The sequence below is a fragment of the Oncorhynchus mykiss genome, chromosome 13, assembly GCF_057628025.1.
Source record: "Oncorhynchus mykiss isolate SJ-2025 chromosome 13, ASM5762802v1, whole genome shotgun sequence".
NCBI lineage: Eukaryota > Metazoa > Chordata > Actinopteri > Salmoniformes > Salmonidae > Oncorhynchus > Oncorhynchus mykiss.
In genome coordinates this window covers 80,769,370-80,787,397 of record NC_143034.1, presented here as the reverse complement: position 1 = coordinate 80,787,397, position 18,028 = coordinate 80,769,370, and the positions used below count along the sequence as shown (strand labels likewise).

General features: G+C 40.0%; 5 protein-coding genes across 9 annotated transcripts in view; 4 read left to right on the top strand and 1 right to left on the bottom strand.

Annotated features, from left to right (window-relative positions):
• LOC110516333 (NLR family CARD domain-containing protein 3-like) overlaps positions 1 to 18,028 on the top strand; it is a 369,172-nt gene that overhangs the window by 123,700 nt on the left and 227,444 nt on the right. The window lies entirely within an intron of this gene.
• LOC149979039 (NLR family CARD domain-containing protein 3-like) overlaps positions 1 to 18,028 on the top strand; it is a 316,914-nt gene that overhangs the window by 123,687 nt on the left and 175,199 nt on the right. The gene's annotated exons all lie outside the window — the stretch shown is intronic.
• The window catches only part of LOC149979040 (NLR family CARD domain-containing protein 3-like), a 418,685-nt gene that overhangs the window by 336,490 nt on the left and 64,167 nt on the right, over positions 1 to 18,028 (bottom strand). The window lies entirely within an intron of this gene.
• LOC118938464 (NLR family CARD domain-containing protein 3) overlaps positions 1 to 18,028 on the top strand; it is a 176,433-nt gene that overhangs the window by 123,655 nt on the left and 34,750 nt on the right. The window lies entirely within an intron of this gene.
• LOC110487472 (NLR family CARD domain-containing protein 3-like) overlaps positions 1 to 18,028 on the top strand; it is a 266,553-nt gene that overhangs the window by 241,729 nt on the left and 6,796 nt on the right. For 4 of the 5 annotated variants that reach the window (XM_090197840.1, XM_090197838.1, XM_090197839.1 and 1 more), the window contains exons 3-5: positions 17,006 to 17,122; positions 17,359 to 17,443; positions 17,573 to 17,801. In XM_090197840.1, the coding sequence (XP_090053966.1) occupies positions 17,006 to 17,122; positions 17,359 to 17,443; positions 17,573 to 17,801 (431 nt within the window). Of the gene's footprint in view, positions 1 to 17,005; positions 17,123 to 17,333; positions 17,444 to 17,572; positions 17,802 to 18,028 lie in introns of all 5 variants that reach the window. The other variant, XM_090197842.1, reaches the window with a different exon arrangement.

Sequence of the window (18,028 nt, the reverse complement as noted above, 5' to 3'; positions counted from 1 at the left end):
GATAGTGAACAAACCCATGCCATGATTAGATAGTGAACAACCCCATGTCATGATTAGATAGTGAACAACCCCATGCCATGATTAGATAGTGAACAACCCCTTGATTAGATAGTGAACAACCACATGATTAGATAGTGAACAACCCCATGATTAGATAGTGAACAACCCCATGATTAGATAGTGAACAACCCCCTAATTAGATAGTGAACAACCCCATGCCATGATTAGATAGTGAACAACCCCCTAATTAGATAGTGAACAACCCCATGCCATGATTAGATAGTGAACAACCCCATGATTAGATAGTCAACAACCCCATGATTAGATAGTGAACAACACCATGTCATGATTAGATAGTGAACAACCCCATGCCGTGATTAGATAGAGAACAACCCCATGATTAGATAGTGAACAACCCCATGATTAGATAGTGAACAACCCCATGCCATGATTAGATAGTGAACAACCCCATGCCATGATTAGATAGTGCACAACACCATGCCATGATTAGATAGTGAAAAACCCCATGCCGTGATTAGATAGTGTACAACCCCATGATTAGATAATGGACAACCCCATGCCACGATTAGATATTGAACAACCCCATACCATTATTAGATACTGAACAACCCCATGCCATGATTAGATAGTGAACAACCCCATGTAATGATTAGAGAGTGAATAACCCCATGATTAGATAGTGAACAACTCCATGCCATGATTAGATAGTGAAGTACCCCAAGCCATGATTAGATAGTGAACAACCTCATGATTAGATAGTGAACAACCCCATGATTAGATAGTGAACAACCCCATGTCATGATTAGATAGTGAACAACCCCATGCCATGATTAGATAGTGAAGAACCCGATGTCATGATTAGATAATGAACAACCCCATGTCATGATTAGATAGTGAACAACCCTGTGCCATGATTAGATAGTGAACAACCCCATGTCATGATTAGATAGTGAACAACCCTGTGCCATGATTAGATAGTGAACAACCCCATGGCATGATTAGATAGTCAACAACCCCATGATCAGATAGTGAACAACCCCATGCCATGATTAGATAGTGAACAACCCCATGCCATGATTAGATAGTGAACAACCCCATGACATGATTAGATAGTGAACAACCCCATGCCATGATTAGATAGTGAACAACCCCATGTCATGATTAGATAGTGAACAACCCCATGTCATGATTAGATAGTGAACAACCCCATGATTAGATAGTGAACAACCCCATGATTAGATATTGAACTACCCCATTATTAGATAGTGAAAAACCCCTTGTCATGATTAGATATTGAACAACCCCATGATTAGATAGTGAACAACCCCAAGATTAGATAGTGAACAACTCCATGCCATGATAGATAGTGAACAACCCCATGATTAGATAGTGAACAACCCCATGCCATGATTAGATAGTGAACAACCCCATGATTAGAGATTGAACAACCCCATGCCATGATTTGATAGTGAACAACCCCATGCCATGATTAGATAGTGAACAACCCCATGATTAGATAGTGAACAACCCCATGATTTGATAGTGAACAACCCCATGCCATGATTAGATAGTGAACAACCCCATGATTAGATAGTGAACAACCCCATGCCATGATTAGATAGTGAACAACCCCATGATTAGATAGTGAACAACCCCATGTCATGATTAGATAGTGAACAACCCCATGATTAGATAGTGAACACCCCATGTCATGATTAGATAGTGAACAACCCCATGCCATGATTAGATAGTGAACAACCCCATGTCATGATTAGATAGTGAACAACCCCATGTCATGATTAGATAGTGAACAACCCCATGTCATGATTAGATAGTGAACAACCCCATGGCATGATTAGATAGTGAACAACCCCATGATTAGATAGGGAACAAACCCATGTCATGATTAGATAGTGAACAACCCCATGATTAGATAGTGAACAAACCCATGTCATGATTAGATAGTGAACAACCCCATGATTAGATAGTGAACAACCCCATGTCATGATTAGATAGTGAAGAACCCCATGACATGATTAGATAGTGAACAACCCCATGTCATGATTAGATAGTGAACAACCCCATGCCATGATTAGATAGTGAACAACCCCATGATTCGATAGTGAACCACCCCATGCCATGATTAGATAGTGAACAACCCCATGGCATGATTAGATAGTGAACAACCCCATGTCATGATTAGATAGTGAACAACCCCATGGCATGATTAGATAGTGAACAACCCCGTGCCATGATTAGATAGTGAACAACCCCATGATTAGATAGGGAACAACGCCATGATTAGATAGTGAACAACCCCATGATTAGATAGTGAACAACCCCATGCCATGATTAGATAGTGAACAACCCCATGCCATGATTAGACAGTGAATAACCCCATGCCATGATTAGATAGTGAACAACCCCATGTCATGATTAGATAGTGAACAACCCCATGTCATGATTAGATAGTGAACAACCCCATGATTAGATAGTGAACAAACCCATGCCATGATTAGATAGTGAACAACCCCATGTCATGATTAGATAGTGAACAACCCCATGCCATGATTAGATAGTGAACAACCCCTTGATTAGATAGTGAACAACCACATGATTAGATAGTGAACAACCCCATGATTAGATAGTGAACAACCCCATGATTAGATAGTGAACAACCCCCTAATTAGATAGTGAACAACCCCATGCCATGATTAGATAGTGAACAACCCCCTAATTAGATAGTGAACAAACCCATGCCATGATTAGATAGTGAACAACCCCATGTCATGATTAGATAGTGAACAACCCCATGCCATGATTAGATAGTGAACAACCCCTTGATTAGATAGTGAACAACCACATGATTAGATAGTGAACAACCCCATGATTAGATAGTGAACAACCCCATGATTAGATAGTGAACAACCCCCTAATTAGATAGTGAACAACCCCATGCCATGATTAGATAGTGAACAACACCATGTCATGATTAGATAGTGAACAACCCCATGCCATGATTAGATAGTGAACAACCTCATGCCGTGATTAGATAGTGAACAACCCCATGATTAGATAGTGAACAACCCCATGTCATGATTAGATAGTGAACAACCCCATGATTAGATAGTGAACAACCCCATGCCATGATTAGATAGTGAACAACCCCATGCCATGATTAGATAGTGAACAACCCCATGTCATGATTAGATAGTGAACAACCCCATGATTAGATAGTGAACAACCCCATGCCATGATTAGATAGTGAACAACACCATGCCATGATTAGATAGTGAACAACCCCATGATTAGATAGTGAACAACCCCATGTCATGATTAGATAGTGAACAACCCCATGATTAGATAGTGAACAACCCCATGATTAGATAGTGAACAACCCCATGCCATGATTAGATAGTGAACAACCCCATGTCATAATTAGATAGTGAACAACCCCATGATTAGATAGTGAACAACCCCATGCCATGATTAGATAGTGAACAACACCATGCCATGATTAGATAGTGAACAACCCCATGATTAGATAGTGAACAACCCCCTAATTAGATAGTGAACAACCCCTTGATTAGATAATGAACAACCCCATGCCACGATTAGATTGTGAACAACCCCATGCCATGATTAGATAGTGAACAACCCCTTGATTAGATAATGAACAACCCCATGCCACGATTAGATTGTGAACAACCCCATGCCATGATTAGATAGTGAACAACCCCATGCCATGATTAGATTGTGAACAACCCCATGCCATGATTAGATAGTGAACAACCCCATGATTAGATAATGAACAACCCCATGCCACGATTAGATATTGAACAACCCCATACCATGATTAGATAGTGAACAACCCCCTAATTAGATAGTGAACAACCCCATGCCATGATTAGATAGTGAACAACCCCCTAATTAGATAGTGAACAAACCCATGCCATGATTAGATAGTGAACAACCCCATGTCATGATTAGATAGTGAACAACCCCATGCCATGATTAGATAGTGAACAACCCCTTGATTAGATAGTGAACAACCACATGATTAGATAGTGAACAACCCCATGATTAGATAGTGAACAACCCCATGATTAGATAGTGAACAACCCCCTAATTAGATAGTGAACAACCCCATGCCATGATTAGATAGTGAACAACACCATGTCATGATTAGATGGTGAACAACCCCATGCCATGATTAGATAGTGAACAACCTCATGCCGTGATTAGATAGTGAACAACCCCATGATTAGATAGTGAACAACCCCATGTCATGATTAGATAGTGAACAACCCCATGATTAGATAGTGAACAACCCCATGCCATGATTAGATAGTGAACAACCCCATGCCATGATTAGATAGTGAACAACCCCATGTCATGATTAGATAGTGAACAACCCCATGATTAGATAGTGAACAACCCCATGCCATGATTAGATAGTGAACAACACCATGCCATGATTAGATAGTGAACAACCCCATGATTAGATAGTGAACAACCCCATGTCATGATTAGATAGTGAACAACCCCATGATTAGATAGTGAACAACCCCATGATTAGATAGTGAACAACCCCATGCCATGATTAGATAGTGAACAACCCCATGTCATGATTAGATAGTGAACAACCCCATGATTAGATAGTGAACAACCCCATGCCATGATTAGATAGTGAACAACACCATGCCATGATTAGATAGTGAACAACCCCATGATTAGATAGTGAACAACCCCCTAATTAGATAGTGAACAACCCCTTGATTAGATAATGAACAACCCCATGCCACGATTAGATTGTGAACAACCCCATGCCATGATTAGATAGTGAACAACCCCTTGATTAGATAATGAACAACCCCATGCCACGATTAGATTGTGAACAACCCCATGCCATGATTAGATAGTGAACAACCCCATGCCATGATTAGATTGTGAACAACCCCATGCCATGATTAGATAGTGAACAACCCCATGATTAGATAATGAACAACCCCATGCCACGATTAGATATTGAACAACCCCATACCATTATTAGATACTGAACAACCCCATGCCATGATTAGATAGTGAACAACCCCATGTAATGATTAGAGAGTGAACAACCCCATGATTAGATAGTGAACAACTCCATGCCATGATTAGATAGTGAAGTACCCCAAGCCATGATTAGATAGTGAACAACCTCATGATTAGATAGTGAACAACCCCATGATTAGATAGTGAACAACCCCATGTCATGATTAGATAGTGAACAACCCCATGGCATGATTAGATAGTCAACAACCCCATGATTAGATAGTGAACAACCCCATGCCATGATTAGATAGTGAACAACCCCATGCCATGATTAGATAGTGAACAACCCCATGACATGATTAGATAGTGAACAACCCCATGCCATGATTAGATAGTGAACAACCCCATGTCATGATTAGATAGTGAACAACCCCATGTCATGATTAGATAGTGAACAACCCCATGATTAGATAGTGAACAACTCCATGCAAGGATTAGATATTGAACAACCCCATGCCATGATTAGATAGTGAACAACCCCATGGCATGATTAGATAGTGAACAACCCCATGATTAGATAGTGAACAACCCCATGATTAGATAGTGAACAACCCCATGCCATGATTAGATAGTGAACAACCCCATGTCATGATTAGATAGTGAACAACCCCATGATTAGATAGTGAACAACCCCATGCCATGATTAGATAGTGAACAACCCCATGCCATGATTTGATAGTGAACAACCACATGATTAGATAGTGAACAACCCCATGTCATGATTAGATAGTGAACAACCCCATGCCATGATTAGATAGTGAACAACCCCATGATTAGATAGTGAACAACCCCATGATTAGATAGTGAACAACCCCCTAATTAGATAGTGAACAACACCATGCCATGATTAGATAGTGAACAACCCCTTGATTAGATAATGAACAACCCCATGCCACGATTAGATTGTGAACAACCCCATGCCATGATTAGATAGTGAACAACCCCATGCCATGATTAGATAGTGAACAACCCCTTGATTAGATAATGAACAACCCCATGCCACGATTAGATTGTGAACAACCCCATGCCATGATTAGATAGTGAACAACCCCATGCCATGATTAGATAGTGAACAACCACATGATTAGATAGTGAACAACCCCATGCCATGATTAGATAGTGAACAACACCATGCCATGATTAGATAGTGAACAACCTCATGCCGTGATTGGATAGTGAACAACCCCATGATTAGATAGTGAACAACCCCATGTCATGATTAGATAGTGAACAACCCCATGATTAGATAGTGAACAAACCCATGCCATGATTAGATAGTGAACAACCCCATGTCATGATTAGATAGTGAACAACCCCATGCCATGATTAGATAGTGAACAACCCCTTGATTAGATAGTGAACAACCACATGATTAGATAGTGAACAACCCCATGATTAGATAGTGAAAAACCCCATGATTAGATAGTGAACAACCCCCTAATTAGATAGTGAACAACCCCATGCCATGATTAGATAGTGAACAACACCATGCCATGATTAGATAGTGAACAACCCCCTAATTAGATAGTGAACAACCCCATGCCATGATTAGATAGTGAACAACACCATGCCATGATTAGATAGTGAACAACACCATGCCATGATTAGATAGTGAACAACACCATGCCATGATTGGATAGTGAACAACACCATGCCATGATTAGATAGTGAACAACACCATGCCATGATTAGATAGTGAACAACCCCCTAATTAGATAGTGAACAACCCCCTAATTAGATAGTGAACAACACCATGCCATGATTAGATAGTGAACAACCCCCTAATTAGATAGTGAACAACCCCCTAATTAGATAGTGAACAACCCCCTAATTAGATAGTGAACAACACCATGCCATGATTAGATAGTGAACAACCCCTTGATTAGATAATGAACAACCCCATGCCACGATTAGATTGTGAACAACCCCATGCCATGATTAGATAGTGAACAACCCCATGCCATGATTAGATAGTGAACAACCCCTTGATTAGATAATGAACAACCCCATGCCACGATTAGATTGTGAACAACCCCATGCCATGATTAGATAGTGAACAACCCCATGCCATGATTAGATTGTGAACAACCCCATGCCATGATTAGATAGTGAACAACCCCATGATTAGATAATGAACAACCCCATGCCACGATTAGATATTGAACAACCCCATACCATTATTAGATACTGAACAACCCCATGCCATGATTAGATAGTGAACAACCCCATGTAATGATTAGAGAGTGAACAACCCCATGATTAGATAGTGAACAACTCCATGCCATGATTAGATAGTGAAGTACCCCAAGCCATGATTAGATAGTGAACAACCTCATGATTAGATAGTGAACAACCCCATGATTAGATAGTGAACAACCCCATGTCATGATTAGATAGTGAACAACCCCATGCCATGATTAGATAGTGAAGAACCCCATGATATGATTAGATAGTGAACAACCCGATGTCATGATTAGATAATGAACAACCCCATGTCATGATTAGATAGTGAACAACCCCATGATTAGATAGTGAACAACCCCATGTCATGATTAGATAGTGAACAACCCTGTGCCATGATTAGATAGTGTACAACCCCATGTCATGATTAGATAGTGAACAACCCCATGGCATGATTAGATAGTCAACAACCCCATGATTAGATAGTGAACAACCCCATGCCATGATTAGATAGTGAACAACCCCATGCCATGATTAGATAGTGAACAACCCCATGACATGATTAGATAGTGAACAACCCCATGCCATGATTAGATAGTGAACAACCCCATGATTAGATAGTGAACAACCCCATGATTAGATAGTGAACAACCCCATGCCATGATTAGATAGTGAACAACCCCATGCCATGATTAGATAGTGAACAACCCCATGCCATGATTAGATAGTGAACAACCACATGATTAGATAGTGAACAACCCCATGTCATGATTAGATAGTGAACAACCCCATGCCATGATTAGATAGTGAACAACCCCATGATTAGATAGTGAACAACCCCATGATTAGATAGTGAACAACCCCCTAATTAGATAGTGAACAACCCCATGCCATGATTAGATAGTGAACAACACCATGCCATGATTAGATAGTGAACAACCTCATGCCGTGATTGGATAGTGAACAACCCCATGATTAGATAGTGAACAACCCCATGTCATGATTAGATAGTGAACAACCCCATGATTAGATAGTGAACAAACCCATGCCATGATTAGATAGTGAACAACCCCGTGTCATGATTAGATAGTGAACAACCCCATGCCATGATTAGATAGTGAACAACCCCTTGATTAGATAGTGAACAACCACATGATTAGATAGTGAACAACCCCATGTCATGATTAGATAGTGAACAACCCCATGGCATGATTAGATAGTGAACAACCCTGTGCCATGATTAGATAGTGAACAACCCCATGATTAGATAGGGAACAACCCCATGATTAGATAGTGAACAACCCCATGATTAGATAGTGAACAACTCCATGCCATGATTAGATAGTGAAGTACCCCAAGCCATGATTAGATAGTGAACAACCTCATGATTAGATAGTGAACAACCCCATGATTAGATAGTGAACAACCCCATGTCATGATTAGATAGTGAACAACCCCATGGCATGATTAGATAGTCAACAACCCCATGATTAGATAGTGAACAACCCCATGCCATGATTAGATAGTGAACAACCCCATGCCATGATTAGATAGTGAACAACCCCATGACATGATTAGATAGTGAACAACCCCATGCCATGATTAGATAGTGAACAACCCCATGTCATGATTAGATAGTGAACAACCCCATGTCATGATTAGATAGTGAACAACCCCATGATTAGATAGTGAACAACTCCATGCAAGGATTAGATAATGAACAACCCCATGCCATGATTAGATAGTGAACAACCCCATGGCATGATTAGATAGTGAACAACCCCATGATTAGATAGTGAACAACCCCATGATTAGATAGTGAACAACCCCATGCCATGATTAGATAGTGAACAACCCCATGTCATGATTAGATAGTGAACAACCCCATGATTAGATAGTGAACAACCCCATGCCATGATTAGATAGTGAACAACCCCATGCCATGATTAGATAGTGAACAACCACATGATTAGATAGTGAACAACCCCATGTCATGATTAGATAGTGAACAACCCCATGCCATGATTAGATAGTGAACAACCCCATGATTAGATAGTGAACAACCCCATGATTAGATAGTGAACAACCCCCTAATTAGATAGTGAACAACCCCATGCCATGATTAGATAGTGAACAACACCATGCCATGATTAGATAGTGAACAACCTCATGCCGTGATTGGATAGTGAACAACCCCATGATTAGATAGTGAACAACCCCATGTCATGATTAGATAGTGAACAACCCCATGATTAGATAGTGAACAAACCCATGCCATGATTAGATAGTGAACAACCCCATGTCATGATTAGATAGTGAACAACCCCATGCCATGATTAGATAGTGAACAACCCCTTGATTAGATAGTGAACAACCACATGATTAGATAGTGAACAACCCCATGATTAGATAGTGAAAAACCCCATGATTAGATAGTGAACAACCCCCTAATTAGATAGTGAACAACCCCATGCCATGATTAGATAGTGAACAACACCATGCCATGATTAGATAGTGAACAACCCCCTAATTAGATAGTGAACAACCCCATGCCATGATTAGATAGTGAACAACACCATGCCATGATTAGATAGTGAACAACACCATGCCATGATTAGATAGTGAACAACACCATGCCATGATTAGATAGTGAACAACACCATGCCATGATTAGATAGTGAACAACACCATGCCATGATTAGATAGTGAACAACCCCCTAATTAGATAGTGAACAACCCCCTAATTAGATAGTGAACAACACCATGCCATGATTAGATAGTGAACAACCCCCTAATTAGATAGTGAACAACCCCCTAATTAGATAGTGAACAACCCCCTAATTAGATAGTGAACAACACCATGCCATGATTAGATAGTGAACAACCCCTTGATTAGATAATGAACAACCCCATGCCACGATTAGATTGTGAACAACCCCATGCCATGATTAGATAGTGAACAACCCCATGCCATGATTAGATAGTGAACAACCCCTTGATTAGATAATGAACAACCCCATGCCACGATTAGATTGTGAACAACCCCATGCCATGATTAGATAGTGAACAACCCCATGCCATGATTAGATTGTGAACAACCCCATGCCATGATTAGATAGTGAACAACCCCATGATTAGATAATGAACAACCCCATGCCACGATTAGATATTGAACAACCCCATACCATTATTAGATACTGAACAACCCCATGCCATGATTAGATAGTGAACAACCCCATGTAATGATTAGAGAGTGAACAACCCCATGATTAGATAGTGAACAACTCCATGCCATGATTAGATAGTGAAGTACCCCAAGCCATGATTAGATAGTGAACAACCTCATGATTAGATAGTGAACAACCCCATGATTAGTGAACAACCCCATGTCATGATTAGATAGTGAACAACCCCATGCCATGATTAGATAGTGAAGAACCCCATGATATGATTAGATAGTGAACAACCCGATGTCATGATTAGATAATGAACAACCCCATGTCATGATTAGATAGTGAACAACCCCATGATTAGATAGTGAACAACCCCATGTCATGATTAGATAGTGAACAACCCTGTGCCATGATTAGATAGTGTACAACCCCATGTCATGATTAGATAGTGAACAACCCCATGGCATGATTAGATAGTCAACAACCCCATGATTAGATAGTGAACAACCCCATGCCATGATTAGATAGTGAACAACCCCATGCCATGATTAGATAGTGAACAACCCCATGACATGATTAGATAGTGAACAACCCCATGCCATGATTAGATAGTGAACAACTCCATGCAAGGATTAGATAGTGAACAACCCCATGCCATGATTAGATAGTGAACAACCCCATGGCATGATTAGATAGTGAACAACCCCATGATTAGATAGTGAACAACCCCATGATTAGATAGTGAACAACCCCATGCCATGATTAGATAGTGAACAACCCCATGCCATGATTAGATAGTGAACAACCCCATGCCATGATTAGATAGTGAACAACCACATGATTAGATAGTGAACAACCCCATGTCATGATTAGATAGTGAACAACCCCATGCCATGATTAGATAGTGAACAACCCCATGATTAGATAGTGAACAACCCCATGATTAGATAGTGAACAACCCCCTAATAAGATAGTGAACAAACCCATGCCATGATTAGATAGTGAACAACACCATGCCATGATTAGATAGTGAACAACCTCATGCCGTGATTGGATAGTGAACAACCCCATGATTAGATAGTGAACAACCCCATGTCATGATTAGATAGTGAACAACCCCATGATTAGATAGTGAACAAACCCATGCCATGATTAGATAGTGAACAACCCCGTGTCATGATTAGATAGTGAACAACCCCATGCCATGATTAGATAGTGAACAACCCCTTGATTAGATAGTGAACAACCACATGATTAGATAGTGAACAACCCCATGATTAGATAGTGAAAAACCCCATGATTAGATAGTGAACAACCCCCTAATTAGATAGTGAACAACCCCATGCCATGATTAGATAGTGAACAACACCATGCCATGATTAGATAGTGAACAACCCCCTAATTAGATAGTGAACAACCCCATGCCATGATTAGATAGTGAACAACCCCATGCCATGATTAGATAGTGAACAACCCCATGCCATGATTAGATAGTGAACAACCCCATGCCATGATTAGATAGTGAACAACACCATGCCATGATTAGATAGTGAACAACACCATGCCATGATTAGATAGTGAACAACACCATGCCATGATTAGATAGTGAACAACACCATGCCATGATTAGATAGTGAACAACACCATGCCATGATTAGATAGTGAACAACCCCCTAATTAGATAGTGAACAACCCCCTAATTAGATAGTGAACAACACCATGCCATGATTAGATAGTGAACAACCCCCTAATTAGATAGTGAACAACCCCCTAATTAGATAGTGAACAACACCATGCCATGATTAGATAGTGAACAACACCATGCCATGATTAGATAGTGAACAACACCATGCCATGATTAGATAGTGAACAACACCATGCCATGATTAGATAGTGAACAACACCATGCCATGATTAGATAGTGAACAACACCATGCCATGATTAGATAGTGAACAACACCATGCCATGATTAGATAGTGAACAACACCATGCCATGATTAGATAGTGAACAACACCATGCCATGATTAGATAGTGAACAACCCCATGCCATGATTAGATAGTGAACAACCCCCTAATTAGATAGTGAACAACCCCATGCCATGATTAGATAGTGAACAACCCCCTAATTAGATAGTGAACAACCCCATGCCATGATTAGATAGTGAACAACACCATGCCATGATTAGATAGTGAACAACCCCCTAATTAGATAGTGAACAACCCCATGCCATGATTAGATAGTGAACAACCCCATGATTAGATAATGAACAACCTCATGATTAGATAGTGAACAACCCCATGATTAGATAGTGAACAACCCCATGATTAGATAGTGAACAACCCCATGATTAGATAGTGAACAAACCCATGTCATGATTAGATAGTGAACAACCCCATGATTAGATAATGAACAACCTCATGATTAGATAGTGAACAACCCCATGATTAGATAGTGAACAAACCCATGTCATGATTAGATAGTGAACAACCCCATGATTAGATAGTGAACAAACCCATGCCATGATTAGATAGTGAACAACCCCATGTCATCATTAGATAGTGAACAACACCATGCCATGATTAGATAGTGAACAACCTCATGCCGTGATTAGATAGTGAACAACCCCATGATTAGATAGTGAACAACCCCATGTCATGATTAGATAGTGAACAACCCCCTAATTAGATAGTGAACAACCCCATGATTAGATAGTGAACAACCCCATGTCATGATTAGATAGTGAACAACCCCCTAATTAGATAGTGAACAACCCCATGATTAGATAGTGAACAACACCATGCCATGATTAGATAGTGAACAACCTCATGCCGTGATTAGATAGTGAACAACCCCATGATTAGATAGTGAACAACCCCATGTCATGATTAGATAGTGAACAACCCCATGATTAGATAGTGAACAAACCCATGCCATGATTAGATAGTGAACAACCCCATGTCATGATTAGATAGTGAACAACCCCATGATTAGATAGTGAACAACCACATGATTAGATAGTGAAAAACCCCATGATTAGATAGTGAACAACCCCCTAATTAGATAGTGAACAACCCCATGCCATGATTAGATAGTGAACAACCTCATGCCGTGATTAGATAGTGAACAACCCCATGTCATGATTAGATAGTGAACAACCCCATGATTAGATAGTGAACAACCCCATGATGTGATTAGATTGTGAACAACCCCATGATTAGATAGTGAACAACCCCATGTCATGATTAGATAGTGAACAACCCCATGATTAGATAGTGAACAACCCCATGTCATGATTAGATAGTGAACAACCCCATGATTAGATAGTGAACAACCCCATGATTAGATAGTGAACAACCCCATGATTAGATAGTGAACAACCCCATGTCATGATTAGATAGTGAACAACCCCATGTCATGATTAGATAGTGAACAACCCCATGATTAGATAGTGAACAACCCCTTGATTAGATAGTGAACAACCACATGATTAGATAGTGAACAACCCCATGATTAGATAGTGAAAAACCCCATGATTAGATAGTGAACAACCCCCTAATTAGATAGTGAACAACCCCATGCCATGATTAGATAGTGAACAACACCATGCCATGATTAGATAGTGAACAACCCCCTAATTAGATAGTGAACAACCCCATGCCATGATTAGATAGTGAACAACCCCATGCCATGATTAGATAGTGAACAACCCCATGCCATGATTAGATAGTGAACAACCCCATGCCATGATTAGATAGTGAACAACACCATGCCATGATTAGATAGTGAACAACACCATGCCATGATTAGATAGTGAACAACACCATGCCATGATTAGATAGTGAACAACACCATGCCATGATTAGATAGTGAACAACACCATGCCATGATTAGATAGTGAACAACCCCCTAATTAGATAGTGAACAACCCCCTAATTAGATAGTGAACAACACCATGCCATGATTAGATAGTGAACAACCCCCTAATTAGATAGTGAACAACCCCCTAATTAGATAGTGAACAACACCATGCCATGATTAGATAGTGAACAACACCATGCCATGATTAGATAGTGAACAACACCATGCCATGATTAGATAGTGAACAACACCATGCCATGATTAGATAGTGAACAACACCATGCCATGATTAGATAGTGAACAACACCATGCCATGATTAGATAGTGAACAACACCATGCCATGATTAGATAGTGAACAACACCATGCCATGATTAGATAGTGAACAACACCATGCCATGATTAGATAGTGAACAACCCCATGCCATGATTAGATAGTGAACAACCCCCTAATTAGATAGTGAACAACCCCATGCCATGATTAGATAGTGAACAACCCCCTAATTAGATAGTGAACAACCCCATGCCATGATTAGATAGTGAACAACACCATGCCATGATTAGATAGTGAACAACCCCCTAATTAGATAGTGAACAACCCCATGCCATGATTAGATAGTGAACAACCCCATGATTAGATAATGAACAACCTCATGATTAGATAGTGAACAACCCCATGATTAGATAGTGAACAACCCCATGATTAGATAGTGAACAACCCCATGATTAGATAGTGAACAAACCCATGTCATGATTAGATAGTGAACAACCCCATGATTAGATAATGAACAACCTCATGATTAGATAGTGAACAACCCCATGATTAGATAGTGAACAAACCCATGTCATGATTAGATAGTGAACAACCCCATGATTAGATAGTGAACAAACCCATGCCATGATTAGATAGTGAACAACCCCATGTCATCATTAGATAGTGAACAACACCATGCCATGATTAGATAGTGAACAACCTCATGCCGTGATTAGATAGTGAACAACCCCATGATTAGATAGTGAACAACCCCATGTCATGATTAGATAGTGAACAACCCCCTAATTAGATAGTGAACAACCCCATGATTAGATAGTGAACAACCCCATGTCATGATTAGATAGTGAACAACCCCCTAATTAGATAGTGAACAACCCCATGATTAGATAGTGAACAACACCATGCCATGATTAGATAGTGAACAACCTCATGCCGTGATTAGATAGTGAACAACCCCATGATTAGATAGTGAACAACCCCATGTCATGATTAGATAGTGAACAACCCCATGATTAGATAGTGAACAAACCCATGCCATGATTAGATAGTGAACAACCCCATGTCATGATTAGATAGTGAACAACCCCATGATTAGATAGTGAACAACCACATGATTAGATAGTGAAAAACCCCATGATTAGATAGTGAACAACCCCCTAATTAGATAGTGAACAACCCCATGCCATGATTAGATAGTGAACAACCTCATGCCGTGATTAGATAGTGAACAACCCCATGTCATGATTAGATAGTGAACAACCCCATGATTAGATAGTGAACAACCCCATGATGTGATTAGATTGTGAACAACCCCATGATTAGATAGTGAACAACCCCATGTCATGATTAGATAGTGAACAACCCCATGATTAGATAGTGAACAACCCCATGTCATGATTAGATAGTGAACAACCCCATGATTAGATAGTGAACAACCCCATGATTAGATAGTGAACAACCCCATGATTAGATAGTGAACAACCCCATGTCATGATTAGATAGTGAACAACCCCATGTCATGATTAGATAGTGAACAACCCCATGATTAGATAGTGAACAACCCCATGTCATGATTAGATAGTGAACAACCCCATGATTAGATAGTGAACAACCCCATGATTAGATAGTGAACAACCCCATGATTAGATAGTGAACAACCCCATGTCATGATTAGATAGTGAACAACCCCATGATTAGAGAGTGAACAACCCCATGCCATGATTAGATAGTGAACAACACCATGCCATGATTAGATAGAGAACAACCCCATGATTAGATAGTGAACAACCCCATTGCATGATTAGATAGTCAACAACCCCATGATTAGATAGTGAACAACCCCATGCCATGATTAGATAGTGAACAACCCCATGATTAGATAGTGAACAACCCCATGTCATGATTAGATAGTGAACAACCCCATGATTAGATAGTGAACAACCCCATGATTAGATAGTGAACAACCCCATGCAAGGATTAGATAGTGAACAACCCCATGCCATGATTAGATAGTGAACAACCCCATGCCATGATTAGATAGTGAACAACCCCATGACATGATTAGATTGTGAACAACCCCATGGCATGATTAGATAGTGAACAACCCCATGATTAGATAGTGAACAACCCCATGATTAGATAGTGAACAACCCCATGCCATGATTAGATAGTGAACAACCACATGATTAGATAGTGAACAACCCCATGTAATGATTAGATAGTGAACAACCCAATGCCATGATTAGATAGTGAAAAAATATGAATTTCTTTCATAACTTCTTTAAACAATAACAGCTAATTTACCAACATTTCTGAACATTTTTGGAATGAAACTCTCCCTATGTTTCCCCATCTGAGCTCAGAGTAGATGAGATGTAATGTTTGTCTCTGTTGTGTTGCAGTCCAATCAAGCTGGAGAGACCAGCCTCCCCTGTACCCAGCTGTGTGTCCATGAAGAGTGACTGGTCTATGCATGATCCTATAGTGTTTAGAGAGGCAGACTTTTCTACTGAACAAAGGTAAGAAGAACTCATGGGTCAGTGAGTTAAACAACACTGTCTCTAGTCATTTCTCCTCTCCCATTTTCCCATTTATTGTTGTTGTTTTCATAATCCATAGGCTAATCATTTTCATAGTCCTAAAACAATATTAAACAAACTCAACATTCCCTCCCTGTGTGTGTGTGTGTGTGTGTGTTTGTGTGTGTGTGTGTACTCCCTGGATGAGGAGATGTAATCTCATGTTTTGTCCACAGAAACCAACAGGAGAGATCAGAGTCAGGGATTCTCATTGGTCAGTCTTCCCAGAGTAATCAAACAGACCTGGCCTCCATATTCAGTGTATGTGGTCCTGTTATGTACATTTGTTTTTGTTTACCTCAAGTGAAGTTGATCTGTCAATCATTCATTAATGTGTTAATGAGAAAGCATTTTGTCTCTTGCTTAACTCATTTACTTGATTTATTTCAGTTGCTTGAAGAGAATATTATGACATTTGTGAAGAACGAGCTGAAGATGTTCAAGAGGATTCTTAGTCCAGAACTCCCAGAAGGCTTTGAGAGTAAGAAGCAGGATAAGGAAGTGGTGGATGGTGAAGATGAGAAGCAGGAGAGCAGTGCCAGAGAGGGGGCTCTGAAGATCACACTGCACATCCTGAGGAAAATGAACCAGAAGGAGCTTGCTGACACACTGGAGAAATGTAAGATCTGTCTGCCTCATGATGAATGATGTTTTATAACATTTAAAAGATGTAGCTAAAGTACAGCTAAAGTAGCTGTGTAACTCAATGATATTGTAGCAGCCTTAACACAACACCTAGTGACCTCATCAAGTAGCAGCAGGGATGTGTTGTGGTGATTAATTTAGAGAGAGAGAGAGAACATTAATAATACCATCAATAATACCAATAATAATATAATCAGTCAC